Below are 16919 nucleotides of genomic sequence, written 5' to 3'. Positions count from 1 at the left end.
TCCGGAAGCACCTTAAGACATTCCTCTTTGCTTCTGCTTTCTCTCCTCCTCGCCCCTGCTGATCTCTTGGCTGAACCTGAAACTGCACTGGTTACCTGGCTACCCTCTTATCCCGGGCCCAGGTCCCCTGCCTGCCAGTTGCACACCTGCACTACCCCCCTGGCAACCCTTGCACTCGGGGACTCTTTCTGTATCCCTACAGCCCCAAACAAGCACTTGACAACTGATGTCTGCACTTACCCTTGCACTTTGCACCAGCTGGCTGTACTTTTTATTTATTTAGTGTCTTTATTTTACTGTTTATTTTATGCAGTGCACTGCCCCCTTCACTTTCCCCCCCTCACCTTTCCCCTTCCCACTCCCCTGCACTTGCGCAATCTCAATGTCACCTGGCCTAGTAAGATCGTTGTCTCTGTCTTCCCACTGTTCCCCCTCCCTTGCCCCGTCGCGCCTTGAAACACTTGTGTATAGGCGTGTTATAAATGTCATATCATATAGCATTGTTTGTGCATGCACGTGGCTCATTTTCTCTCAAACAATGTTTAACTAAAAATATACATAGTTCAAGTTGCATGTTTGGTCATTCCTTTGACATTCCCTTTTGTCTAACAGTATGAAAGGTTTGTGACGAATCTGAGGTTGTTGTCCCTAGGGGGAGATCTTTCCCAGAGGGCCAGGAAGGTGTGTCCACAGTACAATAGCCCCCCTGGGGGTAGTGCACCGAGGGAGGATCACATGGGGGAGGAGCCCAGTTATGGGATGGGGGCGACCATGCTCGGAGAACGTGGTATTCCCCCCCTGAGTTAGTACATATAAATCCCTCTTCAATGTTAAATCCTCCTTCCCCTTGTTTTGACATGGCCAATGCCTGTTTTTATGTTAGGCAACCTAATATACCTGGCAAGATTCAAACATCAAAGAATGCAAAGTATAAAGCATATGGTTCTACTACAATTATTGGAAAACAATCTACTTCATAATACTAAAACCTCAAATGTACTGAAAACAAGATGACTAAGAGTCCCATGATCACTCTGGAGAAGCAGAGTGAGCGCTCTAGCTTCTCAACTAATGTGATTGGCCCAAAGCAATTTCATTTTCCAACGCAGGAGTTTAAATACACCACAGCTGAGATGAGTGGACAGATCTGCCCTCTAAGGAGGTAGCCGGTGAGCTGTGCAACAGGCAAGTAGATGAGAGCCAGCAGAAGGGAAGCCGCTAGCGGTTCAGGAAGCATGGACTGCTCAGGTAGCTGCTGAGAAGCACCTCTGGGGCATCCAAATCACCAGCAAAGGGTCCAGGAGAGAGGACACACTGCCTGGGAGAAGCAGACATCTGCAGAGCCACTGCAGACTGCCACAGAGCCCTAAATGCTACCAGAGCCTCAAGAGACATAGCAGCTTGTCGGGTGACGCTGAAACCCGTGAAGAAGAAGCAAATAGGCACACAGGTTACCCGAGAGGTGCTGAAGGTCCGGGGGAGTGTGAGAGTGAAGGTGGAAGCTGGAACAAGAGCATCTGAGACTCTGGTAATGAAGTGCGAGTCTGGGAAAAAAAGAAACAAAAGCCAATCAAAATATTAGAAGTCTGGGACTCGCACCCAAAGAGGGACAGTCCATGAGAGGATGAAGGCTTGGCAGGAAAGTATACCAAGCCGGTTCTGAATACTGCGAGTCCTAGATGAGAAGTTCAAGAAAGGATAAATGCTTGGCAGGCGAGTGAATCAAGTAGCTATAAATATTGCCAGCCGGGGACTCGCATTCAAAAGAAGGACAGTCAATGAGAGGACAATTGCTTGGCAGGGGACTAAACCAAGCCCTTCCGAAGATTGCGAGTCTGGGACCCGCACCCAAAATAAGCAAAGAATATATGTTGAAAAGAATCCTACTCTTGGTAAAAGGAGTGTGCCATGTTGGTGGGATAATCAGTGGAGATACAAGGAGCATATTCTAGTTAACTGCCTATTGACCATTTTATAAGAGAATACAGACCTGAGAGGCCCCTGAAGTAGAGACACACTGCACAAAAGGAATGTAGGGGAAAGGATTACGACCCTAACCTTGGAGTCCTAAAGTTTTCAACATGTATAGATTTTCACCACTTGTGATTACCCGAAAGACTGCGACGTTTTCTGTTGGTTGGATCGTCAAAGAGCACTTTAGTTTGGGAAAGAGATCACCATTTCACAGTTGATTTAATGTATTGGTGTTAGGGAGAGAAGTGGGGTTTTTAAAGACATAATAGTGAAGACTTTATAGTTTTGGACATTCTGACAATTTCCTTAGTTTACCTAGAGGCATGGAACCCCTTCTTAGTTTTAGGGACAAAGAGGTTGTTTCCAACCCTTTTTCATAGAATACAAGTTCCTGCCCAAAAACATGCCACCAACGTGTCCAAGCCTTAATTCTGCACCTTAACAGAGTTAAAATCATAGTGTCTATTTGTATCTTGATTGTCTTGATTTTCACAGACTACACTGTGGGGGTATGTTTTCAGCTCCACTCTTTTTTAAAATGTCAGTTCAATGTTTTTTATTAAAATTGTCGGACATAAAGAAAGCATTGTATTGAATACAATAAAATAAATTCCCAAAGAGGAAATGTGCTCCATCCCATTAGCAAACACCATGCCTTCCACATGTCCATATTTCTTAGTCAGCTGGTTTTTAAGTACTAAATACTAAATACTGTACCTCTGAGCAACATGTGAGCAACATGTGCGCCTATCGCTCTTTTTGTATCAGCCTAATAGTCCATCTCGCCAGCACATCTCTGCACTATTTTAGGTCACATGTTTCCCTGTTACATGCAATACACATCCTTCTGAGTTGCTGTGTCATTTAATTGGTGAAATGTGCTGGCCTTGGTCACAAATGCATTGTGTGACATATGCTGGCCTTTGAAGCGAATAGGACACTCAGGTGCCGGTCATTCTGTTTGACATTGGTGGTTGCAGGTTTAAGGGCCTACCAGGTGTTCCTTTAATAGATTGAGGATCAGAATTTGAACCTAGTATACACTTCATCACTGGGCGAACATCATTGATGTTTTAATCAACCGTGCAGCTTTCCCTTTCCTGATCTGGTTAAGGAAATGTTTGATCTGTCCCGGGTTTTCAGTTTGAGGGAGTGAGGCACTGTGGGAGATTACCTCAATTTTGAGTTAGTTGTGTGACACTATGGATTAAAGGTCTTTGGGTCTTCCCCGCGAATGTCTGCCTCTGGGCCTCCTGTCAGTGTTTTCCCTGTCTCTGGTACCCCAACACCTGAAATGGGGGTTGCCTTGAAAGCATTGGTGTGGATATAGGGGGTGTTAGGCTCCCTGCCATTCTTTAGAGACCATGGGCCATGTTGGAGGATTCTGGGGAATCCGCCAACTACCCCAGAGGTGGTATTGCATAGAGAGCAGTTCACACTGTCCACCAATGGACACTTTTCCTGTCACAATGGGGCGTGGGGAGGAAGGCATTAGAGTTCCATGAGATGGAGAAGGAGCGGTTGAGGAGATGGTAGGCCACCCAATCAAGCACAGTGTCCTGAAAGCCAAGGGAGTAAAGGGTTTGGTGGTGGGTGGAATGATCAACAGTGTCAAAGGCAGCTGTGAGATCAAGTAGAAAGAGGATGGAAGACAGAGTGGTGAGCAGTTATTAGATAAGATGGAGACGTGTGAGAGCAGTTTCAATGGAGTGTGTGCCATGAGATCCAGTTTGGAGAGTTTGTATACTGTATGTACCTTGAGATATTGGACTATGCAATTAAAAGACAAATCAAGGATTGATTGGTAGGCTGGGAGAGAGACAGGTCTGTCGAATGAGGGATTGTTGGGGTATACAGTGGGTTTTCGTACGTATGCCATTACAAGTTTGTAATAGGCTGAGAATATAGCTGTTGAGATTGAGATATCTAAGCGGTAGGAGAGATAAAAAGGCATCACAGGTGTTAGGTCTTTCATAGTTTGATGTGTGGCGGGATCGACACTAGTGCAGGAAGGTTTGGCTGGGCAGAGGATGGGTAGATGTTCATTTGGGGAGGCGGGAGAGAAATATGATAGTGGAGAATAGTTAAGCGGCAGGAGTTGGAGACAAAGAGGGAGGGCGGGTGTAAGATAGAAGTATATATAGGATGTGTATTTTGGTGATTTTGGATAAGCCATAAGAGAGGGTGGGGGCTGGGAAGCATTTTTGGGGGTGAAGAGCATGGTTTACAGGGTTATAGGAAGTTTGGAGAGGTGTAAGTGAAGAAAGCACATTAGATTTGAGTAGTAATATTCTGCAGCGTTAAGGAGAGAATGTTTGTGCACATCATCATGAGGAGTAGGGGAGGGCTATTTTTTCCAATGGCATAAGTGTAGGTGCATGGTTGTCTTAAGTTGTTAATGTCTGTGGAAATCCATGGTTGAGGGCTTGGGGTGAAGGGGCTGAAGGAATAGATTGAATAGTGATTGTCAAAGGAGGTAGCAGTGCAGTATTGAACTTGGACAGGCCGTGACATGGATAAGGGAGCATGGAGTCAGGCATACATTTTCGCTTGGTGATGGATGAGGGAGGCGAGGGTGAGAGTGGAGGGGAAAGGATGATGTTGAAATGGATAAATGAATGGTCAGAGGGAGAGGGATCAGTAGACAAGAGTAGAGGAGGTAAGAGTGGAGAATTGGAAGATGAAATTAAGGGTGTTACCTTGGGTATGAGTGGGAAGGTTCTGCAGATTGACCAGAGAATAATAAGAGAGAATGTAGTTCAGTTGTAGGTGACGAGCTTTAGTCATGTCGAAGAGGTTGAGGCCACCCATTATATCGGCAGAGAAATTAACTTAGAGTGTTAAGAGCAGAAACAAGTAGATTAGGAGTGCCAGGTAGGCAGTAGTTGAGGGGAATGGCAAGGGGCTAGGAGCAAGAAGTTTGACAGAGATGTGTACAATGAAGGAGGAGTAATGTTAGAGCTCTGAATTTGGTATACAGTAGTCAGTGCAAGTCTGAGAAGCTCACAGTCATCTCCTGATTTGCTCCAATGCAAATCTCTGTGAATCAGACCCAGAATACCAATATTTGGAACATTTTGGAATTCAGGCCTGTATGCAGATTGATTGGCCTTACACAGTTCACAGTAATCAGCTTGCATTTCAATGTGGTATGTCACAGGTTACACTGAAGGTGTTATGATACGTCAATTACTTCATGGCTGGATAATTGCAGTCAATGAATAACATGAAGGTCAGAATTTCATAACTCAGCTAGCCAAAGTCTGCCTTTCGTTCTCCTCACCTTACTGACACAATGAGCATTTAGATGTCAAACTGTCAATTTCAGTGACTGTAAACGCTAGTTTAAACGGGAGCTACATCTGATGCTGAGGCTGCCTTTTCCCCATTGCACAGGACCTGGAACCTTGTCCTAAAGGGTATGTTTACCACATACAATTTAAGTTGTGCCTGCGTGCTTCTGTGCGTTACAAATAAATCAATAAAATAAAGAAACGGAAAATAAGTGAAAAATAGACCAGCGTTTATCAAAAGTAGTATTTCTTCCTGTGTAGTGTCCTATCACATAAGGTATAAACCTTAATGAGTAGCATACATTGCATCCTGTCAGACGTCTCATACCACTAGTGTTGTTTACAGTGTAGGTTGCGATTGAAGTCTGACGCTTGTTGTTTTTGCTCCTCTGCAATCAAGAAAGGTAAGTGGCGGCTTGGATAAAGAGTGCAAACACCCTTTTTTGCAGGAAGGTTAGCTGAGTGTTAGAGGTGCATATTAGAGGTGCCTTCCTCTTCCACCTAGAGTTCGTGGTCTGGATTATGCAGTCTACTGCACATTCAGACCGTATCCTCCTCTTTGTGCCTCTCATGTTTATTTGGCCACTTGCGTGTACCGCTCTTAGCCTGCTCTACTGTTTGAGATCGACTGCAGAAATGACTCCAGAACCTGTGAGCCTAAAATTTCAAACATGTTAGATGATGTTACATTGTTGATCACAAGAAAGATATGGCATTTGTGAAATAATTGTTACTGCCATACATGTCAGGAAATGTACTGAGCATCTTAACAAATGGTAGTGGGATGGCAAAATGAGCATGTGCATCTGGGGATTTTATAGGTAGTTTTCTAATCATTGACAGGCCCTGGGAGAAAATGCATGGCAGAGGAGCGTGGCCCTGCATCCCACTACTGGCACCATTCCACCATGGCTTTGCCCCGTTCCTTCACTCATACTTTGTTCTTGACAAGGCATTCATTACATGCACCGTTCAATTGCAAGTGCAGATACATTGAGTCAACAAAGTCTGGGATACAGCCTTGTGTTTATAGAAGCATGTGACGCTGCAACAATGTGTTCATGTGAGCAAACAAATGGACACACTTCAGAGATTCACCTGAAAATATGTGACGTCATGAAATCAAACATTGAGTGAAGAGGCCGGACCTTCCCCGGTGCCCATGATATGTATCCTCCCATCCTTGTGTCACCACCGATTGTTAAACAAACACTTCTCCATCAATAGTAATCCTTTTAACCCATCCCTGATGCAAGTAAAAGGAATGTCCCCAAAATCTGACGAACACCAGCTATTAATAAAAACTTGTCTCCATGTGCTGCATTTATTTCCATGTCCTGAAGTTTCTCCAATGCCCACCTCATGTGTTTCCCATGAGATGCAAATAAATAGATTATCCCTCCAACCTCTGTTATCGCCAGGTCTTCAAATAACTACATTGTCGTACTTATGTCTAGACACACCAATTGTTAAACAACGATGCTCCATGCTTTGTGCCTACCTATTCCTGTGCCCTCTCAGCCATTATACAAAATAATCCCAATATCCCTTTTCCCCTGTAGCCTCCAATATTTATTAATAATAAGTTTGTTCCATCTCTTGGGCAAATAATCCCTTTAGACGATCCCCTATGCCCATCTTTTCACGTGCCGAATGTTATGTACCCAATAGATGATTGCATTCCCAAAGTATATTTCTTTCGGTCAACCTCGCCACTAGGTATAAATCAAGAAGGTATCCCTGATTTTTCTGTCTTTTGCCCCCACCCTTGAATCTCCTTGCTGTCTCATCTTCATTCCCTGCAGGCACTGGCCCCTTTTTGCAAAGAGGTAAAAACCTACTTTGCTAGTTGAAGCAGATGTTTGTTCCTCTCTCCTTCCTCTTTGACCGTTATTATTTATTTCTCTGCTGTGTCGAGATGCAGGTGCTTCCCTGGCGCGTGATATAAATCTTCAAAATGAAACCAAAATCTAAGCAAATTACCTTGTGTGTCTTTAAATATGCACATCACCCTTCATAACTCTGCCCCACCCCCTTCCTCCCCACTACTCCATTGAACTCAAGGTAAGGTTCTGCAACAGTGGGCAGGTGGAAAGCAGACACAGTGAGGTTGTTAACACTTGATGAGATCGGACTAGTCCAAGGTTTCTATGCATGGGGTGGAGGTTGGTCATGGGTATTGCATACCTGAAAGTTTGAGGTCTACCAGGGGTGCTGCATTCCTGGATCCAGGGTTCACACTCCGGATGCTGCATTTTCTGTCTAGCGATCAGCATCTGCATGCATATGGTCAGATCCTGGAGGTGCTGCATTGACAGTGTGGTGTTTGATTATGGTTCGGGACAGATGGCGGGGTGTGTAGGTTAGTGTCTGGCTCTGATACATTGTCCACTGGTCAATGGCTCTGACCCGCTTTGCTGCTCCTGCTCTGGCCTTTGCTCTCGTGGAAGAAAGGGGCAAACTCAAACTAAACATCCCTTGCAACTGCCTATGCATTTTGTCCACACGATGAGAGCAATGAGCAGTCCTTTAACAGTACAAACATTTATTGAGTGCAAAGTCATCAACATTTTCGATTCAAGGCGCTGCATAAACACTGAGTCAGAGAATCTAGGATACTATTCTGTACTGTAAGTGCTAGCTCATTAGGAGATATTTGAAACAATTTGCTCTGAAAGTGGAATGTAAGAATTGCCAGCAAAAACTGTCAAATCCTGCTTTTAGCTGTGCTTCTGGAGCAAATATATATTGTAAAATGGGCCAAAACAGATTCACCCACAGCACATTCCCTGACGTATGGTCCCTCATTTGGATTGGTGCATTTTCCCATTCCTAAAAATGTGCCTGCTCAACACACCCCCTGATGGACCCATATAGTCTGATATCCCTTTTACACCACTTTCCTGATGGAAGGGGTAGTGGGATAAGGCAGGGAGGGTACCATGGACTGCAAAACCTAAAGGACCTGCCCTACCCCATTCACAAAGGAAGGAATGATGCAGGTCCAAGGTTCAGACCCGGGAAGCACAACTATGCGACCTATGTGTGTGCCACGTTTACGCTGTTCTTAATGCGTAAATAGTGGAAAGAAGCTTCAGACCTCCCAAAAAGGCGAATGTAGGTGCACCTTTGGGGAGTAGTGGCCAAACAGTTGCTCGACAATTGGATGACAGCACTCAGTCATGAGAAAACACCCTTTAATAGAGTAGGCATATTCTGTAATGCGATGAGCTCCGGCACGCTGAGCCAGGCTTATCAACATTACGCCTGTGCTTGGAAAAGACTAGCAAAGGTGCAATACCTTGTAATATGGCCACTGGTCTCTTTTTCTGAACTCACACCAAGTACACGGATACATCCTATATATCCTAACTCAGTCATGTTTTGACTTGTGTGTGATAAATTGACTCTTCTGATTGAAGCTTTTATCACATTGGGTGCAATGATATGGTCTCTCCCTGGAATGCAAACGTAAGTGGGTAACAAGGTTTGCCTTTATACTAAATCTTTTCTCACATTCAGTACACTGATATGGTTTTTCTCCTGTATGTGTTCTTTTGTGTATGATAAGATTACATTTTTCACTAAACGTTTTTTTGCATTCAATGCATTCATATGGACGTTCTCTTTGCTCTTTGTGAGTTTTCAGGTGTCTACTAAGATTTCTCTTCACACCAAAACTTTTCTCACATTCAGTGCATTGATAGGGGTTCACTCTTGGTTGTATTCCTGTATGTTTTAATGGACTTCCTTTCATTTCCTCACATTCCGTATATGTACTTGACCTACATTCTTGCTCCGTAACTGATGGGAATGTAAAAATCTCTGCATTATAAATGTCACTTTTGCAATCCATATATGTGTCTGATCCTTCAATTAGTAAGGGGGCCTCATGCACAATAAATTGCTTTGTATTACAGCAATGACTCCCATATTGATTAGGTGTTTTGCGGTTGAATTCCGGTTTGTTTTCTAACCACGCTTGATTTTTGGGATGTAGGTTTGAGCTCACGGGTGCCTTTTCATTTGCTTTTCTCGATGATTCCTTAGATTGTACTTCAGTGCAATTCATGGAATATCCAGCCTCAATGCTTCTCTCCATTGTATGAAAACCTGCTGGATTAAAATTTGTTTCAGATTATTACATCGATAATTGTAAGAAAACATCAGAAGATAAAACTCATTTACAAAATAATGATTCAAAGAGATTTACAGTGTGATATTTTCATGCTGTTTTCATTTGAAGTAGGCTAAGAATCAACTATGTGTCTGAGGAATGAAGTTTAATTGGAGGGGACTTATAACTATGTACAGTTGGTATCTGTCTCTCAGGCAATTGGGAATCAAGTGCCTGGAAATGTCAGCTTCATAGGATAAGAAATGTGGCATATGAAACGATGGAGCGTATGCATCTAATTAGTGGATTTCTAAATCACTCGCTGAAATTGTCCCATATTTGTTAATGTTTCCCAGTAACAAATACATTCTGCCTTCAATCTCTGTCTAGTATTGACTCACTAACAGCAGGTAGCAGAGCTATGGACAACATTTCCAGAATCTGTAAGATTCTACTAATCTAAAACTAACGAGGCGAGTCACATTAGATTGGCTAAGTGGGCTAAGTGCTTCCTGTTGTAATCTGTGTCAACCTGCAGGTCACATATTTAAATCTGGGTAGGGCTGGCTCTGTGCCTCATAATTTCATGGTAAGAAAATTGAATAACATGGTATTTACAGGACTATAAAAAGGCAAAAACTGTAATAAGAAGAGCTCCATAAAAAACAAGCTATTTATTTATAAATTCGACATGCTAGATTAGCATCAAGGTTGCGAACTGCTAATAATTTAGTTTTAGTCCAAATCTCATCAGTAAATAATTTTCGTTCTTTTCAATCTCTGCCTTCTATCCAAAAGTCCCTAAAACATGAAGGTTTTGCAAAGGAAATGGTAGTAAGATAGTGTTCTTTGCATATAATGTGCAATCATTGTTTGAGAAGTATAAATTGTTATATTCCATAATATTTAATTAATTATTATAAATATGAATATTCCTTTTTAGACATTCTGAGGCAACAGTCTCCTAAATAGGCTAAAATAATATACATTGCATCTCCTGCCCATTTGTTTGCAACATTTAACATATAGAAATCAAACAAACTTCTATCTCATTCACAAAATGCAGACAAATAATCTCTACCTATGCTTGGTGGGCTGTTTTAACTGAGAATCAGATTATCAAGGAAGGGATTGCAGACACCATTCAAAATTAATAGCAAGCGTCTCCAACCATGCAAAACATATGTTTATTATGTTAGGGGTCACAAATGCGAGGCGGACACAAAGTTGTATTGTTTTCACTGTCAGACATCTTTATTAAAATAAAAAGGTTGGATAAAGGCCTCTTAGTCCCTATCCTAAAGAGAGTTTCCCTACCTAGGAAACTAAAACTAAAGATCAGTCTGTGTCTCTTCGTCAAATTTTTTTTTTTTTTTAAAATTATATATATATATATATATATATATATATATATATATATATATATATATATATATATATATATATATATATATACACACTGTCCTTGTCCTACCGGCACCATTGTTGCCATGCCGTAACATTACGAGTCTGCTCGAGGGGGCAGCTCTGCACGCCTAGTCAGACCAGGCGTGCAAAGCAGCACCTGCGAGCAGATCAGGATGATAGCAACGGTACCGTTATGAATGGTACCGCTGCTACCATCCTCCCCATTCCCATTGAGCCCTATGGGGGCTCAAATGGGAATGGGGACGTACCGGCTCCGGGTCCCGCGAAAGGGAATTAGCGGGCCCTCCAAAGTCGGAATGGCCCAGCAAGTCCCCTTTTGCGGGACCCGGAGCCGGACCAGAGTTTGAAAATCCCCTGGTATGCTTCTCTTCCAGGTATCCTCCCCCCAAGATGCTCACTGCCTGATGTACTTCTTTCACGAGGACTTTTTCTCGGAATTCACAGTCTTTCAGTGTAACACAGTTGTATTCCTTCACTGTGTCTATACTTCATTGGCTTGAGATACTACTTGTTCCAACTTTCCCCACTTTGATATATCATATATGGAGACATATATGGAGACTTGTCCAAGTTCTGTCTTTTAACTCCTTCATTAGTATTAATTTGCTTGTGGTAATACTTGTGGTAATACTTGCCCCAACTTTCCTCAGCTGCAATGTGGAACTGTCTGCCTTCTCCAGCACGGCTCGCTACAGTGCTGCTGCCAGCCATCTGCCACGGATCTGCGTCCTTCTTCTCCTTCCATTTTCCGAATGCAGGCACCATTTTTAGATGTCCCATGTACTTGGACTTCATTACTAGTCTGCATGTTTAGCTTGGTGTTTCCTTCAATCCACATGAACTCCTTCCTCTCTTAATACTTGAGGCTTTATGGGATTTAAAGTCCATAGGATTTCTGGGAATTCTAGAGTAATATTGTTTAGGATTTTTGTTTTGAACAAAAACATCAGCTATAGGAGATGTTAGGGGTGTGTGATGTGTATATGAGGTATGCATGGTATTCTGCCTAGAGTGTTTTTCAGGAAGGGGTTTGGTGGTTTTATAACAAAAAGGATTTGTATAGTGGCATAAACCTCTACGAATTTAGGAATTATGAGGTCTTCTTCTCTGGGAAGGTCAGAACACAGCGTCTCTCCTGATGAGGTCACCCCATTCTCCCGACAGCTGTCTCCTCCCACATGATCCTCCCTCATAATACCACCCCCAGGGTTAGGATCAGGTAGCGGCTGATGTCCCCTGGCCCCATGGGAGGAGAGCTCTGGCTGGGGATCAGTGATGACGCCACAGGATTCATCACAATTACTTTTGTAACATCACATCTCTGCACTGGCATTTGCCTCTTATGTCTTTCAACCCAAAATCCAAGATACTCAGGCACTGTAACCCGTTAGAATCAGGCCAAACAAGCCTGGAATATTTGATATCGTAAATGAGCCATGCTGTACATTGTGCATGAAGGATGCTGATAGTTTGGATATGAGTTCATGGAAGTGGCCTTCTCACTTCATAGAGTTTAGTTCTTATCTTCTCGGTCAGATTAGGATACTTAATGGTTAATAAACAAAGAACAGCACGACAGGTTGTGAGGGCCCCTTGCATTTAGAAACGTATCTGCCTCAGTGTTCTATGTCCCTCGTTGAAGCACATTTTGCCGATGAAATGACTTCGAATAAACTCATCGATTTTTTATTTTTTTTATTTTGGTGGCATCCCCCAGCCACCCCTTTCCCTAAACCCTTTGCCCAAACCCCAACCCCCTGCCCACCCATTTCAACCTATTAGCCCCCCACCCCCTATATATTTAAATTAGTTTTTTCAGCGTTGGCAAAACAACGTGATACCCTGCCTCAGATCCCAACTAACAAGTCTATGGGGGTCCTTCCGAGGTAGGAGGTAGCCATGGTGCTATTAGCACCATGGCTACCCCCATACCGCATACCGGGTCCGGGTTCCCTGAATGGGGAAATACTGGCCCATTCCAACCTTGGAGGATCCGGTATTTCCCCATTCAGGGAACCCATCCGCATTCCCATTCGAGCCCCCAAAGGGCTCAATGGGAATGGAGAGGGAGCTAACAATGGGCCCGTTAATAACAGGCCCGTTGTTAGCTCCTTGGTTTGCTAGCGGGACCCGCCAGGGCGGTAAGGGGTTAACGGCACCGGCACCTTTACCGGCACCGTTAACCCCTTACCACCAAGCTCAGAATGAGGCTCTATGTGTTTGGCATCCAAAAAAGGTCTGGATTTTGACATGTCTGAGTGCGACGCCTGTTTGCTGACTGAAGTCCTCAATGATCCATTGATCCTTCAAAGATCCTTGAAGTCCCTCGAGGATCCCGGTAATGGAAATGATAAGCGGGTCTGCTGACTATCCTTTCCAGGAGAAAAGAGAGATGGAAAATGAGTGAGCTTACCTCTTTGGGAACGTGGTCCTCAGAAGGGCCTAATGTCACTGCTGCACAATGACCGGTCTCACTGAAGGAAGTTGTTAGCCGAACATAAATACTACCCCTGTTGATCGTAAAAAGGCACAGAAACAAGGGTGATTCAGGGTTCCAGAATCTAGTGTGGGTTGGGGGTCAGAATCAGAATGAACTAGCCCTACCATGGGCATGCACAATTGGTCAACCCACCTAAATTTATCTCAGGTATCAGAACGAGCCCTATACATCTGTTTACTACTTCTCACTATGCGTCCAATTATGAAATTCACATAGGCTCCTACCAGAAACTACCACCACAAAAAGTCCAAAAGATGTCATATCATATGTATTCCTGGACACGGCACAAGACAGCACATGCAAAGCTTTTAGCACATGTGTTTTTGGCACACCAGCAAAGGTAGAGGTTTACATGTGATGCCTTTCAAGGACATCAACAATACTTCCATGGTTATCAAGGTCAAAATGCACAAGATTTAAAATCTTCAACCTACTCCTTCTACATGCTCACTGATTGTGTAGAATTAGCTTCAGGCCCTTCTGGAGACCAGGTTTCCAAAGAGGTAAGCTCACAAATGTACCATCTCTCTTCTTTTTCTGGAGAGGCTAGGCAGCATAGTATGTTATGATTTTCATCCCTCGTTAGAGTTGACAGGACATCCTTGTATACCATAGCCTATAAAAGGGTTTTGCGCTCATGGTGTGTGCTATGAAGAAGGAACTGAGACACACTCCAGGAAGACATTTAGATGTCTTTGACAGCTAGCAAGGATAGAAGAGCTATCAGGGGTCTCCATCCAGCCATTTCTCAAGACCAACTTGTAAGAGGTGGAGTTATACAGATCTTCTTTAGTTGTCCCTGGAGGTGGGGGTAATGGTTCCATGGTGATAAAAGCATATTCAGGCTCTGAATGGAATCCCATTTTCAGAGGTTATTCTGACAAAGTAATTGGGGGTAATTGGTCGCTCCGGGAGAAAGATCTTCACAGAAATTGCTTAGAGTTGCTGGTGGTATCCTTTGCTGTTAAGAGTGTTACACATGATCATTTGAACTGTTGCATTCTTTTAAGACTCAAAACAGTGTCTGCTTTGGCCTGTATTGACAAAAATGGATGGTACTAGATGAAAGAATCTAGCCGACATAGCAAATGATTTCTGGCAGAATATCTGGCGGGTCATTCGAAGGTGATAGAAGAAAGAAATTCCCCGATTATTGATGGATTCCATTGACTTTATGCTTGACAATTCACTGTTACAACACTGAAGAGTGCTAGTTGCAAGTTGTTGAAACAAAATACCCCTCAGCAACCTTCCAAGACTTTGGGCCTCATTACAAGTTTGCCGGTCCGGAAACAACGGTGCCAGTAAGCTTAACGGCACTGTTGTTTCCGGACAGGCAGACTATGAGTCTGCGGGCGGGTTGCCTTCCCACCCGCCAGGTCTGCTCTGGGACTTTATGGGAATGGGGAACAACTTATCGGCAGCCGGGGTTGTAATACCCCAGTGCTACGGCAAGCCAGGCGTCGGTAACTGTTTACAGGTCTGGCGGCAGCCTGCCGGGTTTACCGGCACGGCTACCGCCGGACTCGTAATGAGGGCCTTTGTTTTTCTTGCCTTTCTGTCTGATGCGCAATTAAAGAATGGGACAAACCATATACAAATCAGGCTTCACCCCACTCCATAAGGGGTAGACTTGCAGTTCTCAACTGCTAGTTCACTGTCCATCCACACAAGAACCTACGCAACCCCAGACATTATTTAGCCACATTGGGCATCATCAGTGAAGTGCAGCTTGGGATTATAGGTACAGCTACCTTGGAACCTACGTCCAGGCATACATGTCCTACTTAGGGTGGCTTATGCATCTCAAAACAGTGATGAATGGAACGTTTTGAACCAATCATAAACACAGGCATTGCTATAGGCAATACTCCATACCATCTTTGTTGAGCCTGCCCCTGGGCGTAACCGTTGCCGCCGACCTCGTAACACCCTTTCCACTGCCTGATATCCTGGTGCCACCAGGATATTACAAGTGGCTGTGGACTGGAATGTCAGACGGCAAAAAACGGTAAATTCACATTCCCGAATGGGGACACAGAAGCACCATCACTGTTGCTAACGGGTGTCATCAGCATACATGTAGAGAGTTGTTCCACGAGAGCATAGAAGTGTTGTCAAAGGACAAAATGCAGATCAGGCTTAGTCTCACCCAAAACCGAGTGTGTGCTCCTCGACAACCCATTCAATCTAGGTTATCCAACATGAATCCCCAAGGTTCCACTCTACAATCAGTGCCTAGTGCCTAATCGCTGGGTTTTATCATCAACAGTAATATACCCTTCAAATCTCACAATCAAGAAAACCAAAACAGTCTGGTTTCAGCTACACTCTTTTGACAAACGTTTCTTCACCTCCTGAATTCAGAACCACTATCCACGCATTAGTACTGTCACACATGGATGGAGGCAATGCACTCCTCGCAGTGTTCGTGGCCTCAGCCCTCATGCCACTCAAAGCAGCGATGCATGCCGCACTGTCAGACTAATCACTGTCATGAGGATATTCAAACACATACCTTCCATTTTCAGAAAAGCTTCCCAGGCTGCCGATCCCAACTAGGATCAACAGCAAAACAGTGCATGTTATTTTGAAGGCTATATCTGCCTTTCCTACTATAGCGGAACCACAAGCCAAATCCAGCGGTCAGCAACAGGACAATATCTGAAGCATTGTGAGACTAGAAAATAAATGCTGGAAAAAGCAGATCAGGAAACAAGCCTTCTGTTCATCATGAATCCTGTGGGATATCATCTTACCGGGCATTGTAGTTCCCCTCAGTGTACCGTGGAGCGCACAGGCCCTAAACCGATGCATAGCTTGAAGTGATACTAGGAGATTGTCCCGCCGTTTCGTCGTACTTTTCAACCTCGTATGTTCCTCTGTACAGCACTTCACTGTTTCATAGCTAGGATGTGCTACACACGTACCACACACATGCATTCACACACATGCCTACTGTAAGGAAAGCATGTTATCAAAAGTAACACAGACACAAGGGACCACAGTTCACAGGTGTTTACTGAACTTCAAAAAGGGTTTGAAAAACGCCTATCTAATACTAAACCTAAAGATGGGAGCAAGCAACCCATAATAATAATAATAATAATAATAATAATAACGCAGTCCTAGTGGTGTCCTGTCAAAATAAAAAGGGCCTATACTAATAAACCTATTGCCAATACTTACCTCTTAATACAAATAGTGTAGGAAACAATGATATGCAAAAGAAAGAAGTGCGCAAGAAATGATAGTTCAGAATATTCAGGCCGCTGGCCTCCCTTCCCCACATTTTCAGCACGGGACAAGGTGGCACACTCAAGCTTAGCACAGTCTCTGGCATCTCTAGCACAGGTTTTATCATGCAGTTCAAACATTAGCATCAGGGCCTTCCGTGCCCAAGTCTCTTTGCCTTTCTAAGTCTCTTGTTCCAGAGGGCCTGATGCAACAAACTATACGTTCTTTTCCCCTTAGAATTTCACACGTACTCAATTTCTCAGGTGATTCACTATTCATCTCAGATCCCCCTCAGCTGGGCTCAGATCCCCTTTAACACAGTGTTCGTAGTATTTCCATGTATTCATTTTCTCAGGTGATTCACGGCTCA

The 16919-nt window shown here is 43.8% G+C and overlaps 1 protein-coding gene across 3 annotated transcripts in view; it reads right to left on the bottom strand.

Annotated features, from left to right (window-relative positions):
* Positions 1-7795: 7795 nt before the first annotated feature.
* The window catches only part of LOC138582131 (zinc finger protein 586-like), a 110919-nt gene continuing 101795 nt past the window's right edge, over positions 7796-16919 (bottom strand). For 2 of the 3 annotated variants that reach the window (XM_069653140.1, XM_069653143.1), the window contains one exon: positions 7796-9383. In XM_069653140.1, coding sequence (XP_069509241.1) covers positions 8641-9383 — 743 coding nt within the window. In that variant the 3' untranslated portion in view covers positions 7796-8640. The remainder of the gene's footprint in view (positions 9384-16919) is intronic. The other variant, XM_069653142.1, reaches the window with a different exon arrangement.

This window comes from Ambystoma mexicanum, chromosome 3q (assembly GCF_040938575.1).
Source record: "Ambystoma mexicanum isolate Mex_15411 chromosome 3q, UKY_AmexF1_1, whole genome shotgun sequence".
In the NCBI taxonomy this organism is placed as follows: Eukaryota; Metazoa; Chordata; class Amphibia; order Caudata; family Ambystomatidae; genus Ambystoma; species Ambystoma mexicanum.
The sequence above is the reverse complement of the archived record's forward strand: the minus strand, read 5'-3'. Positions and strand labels throughout refer to the sequence as shown.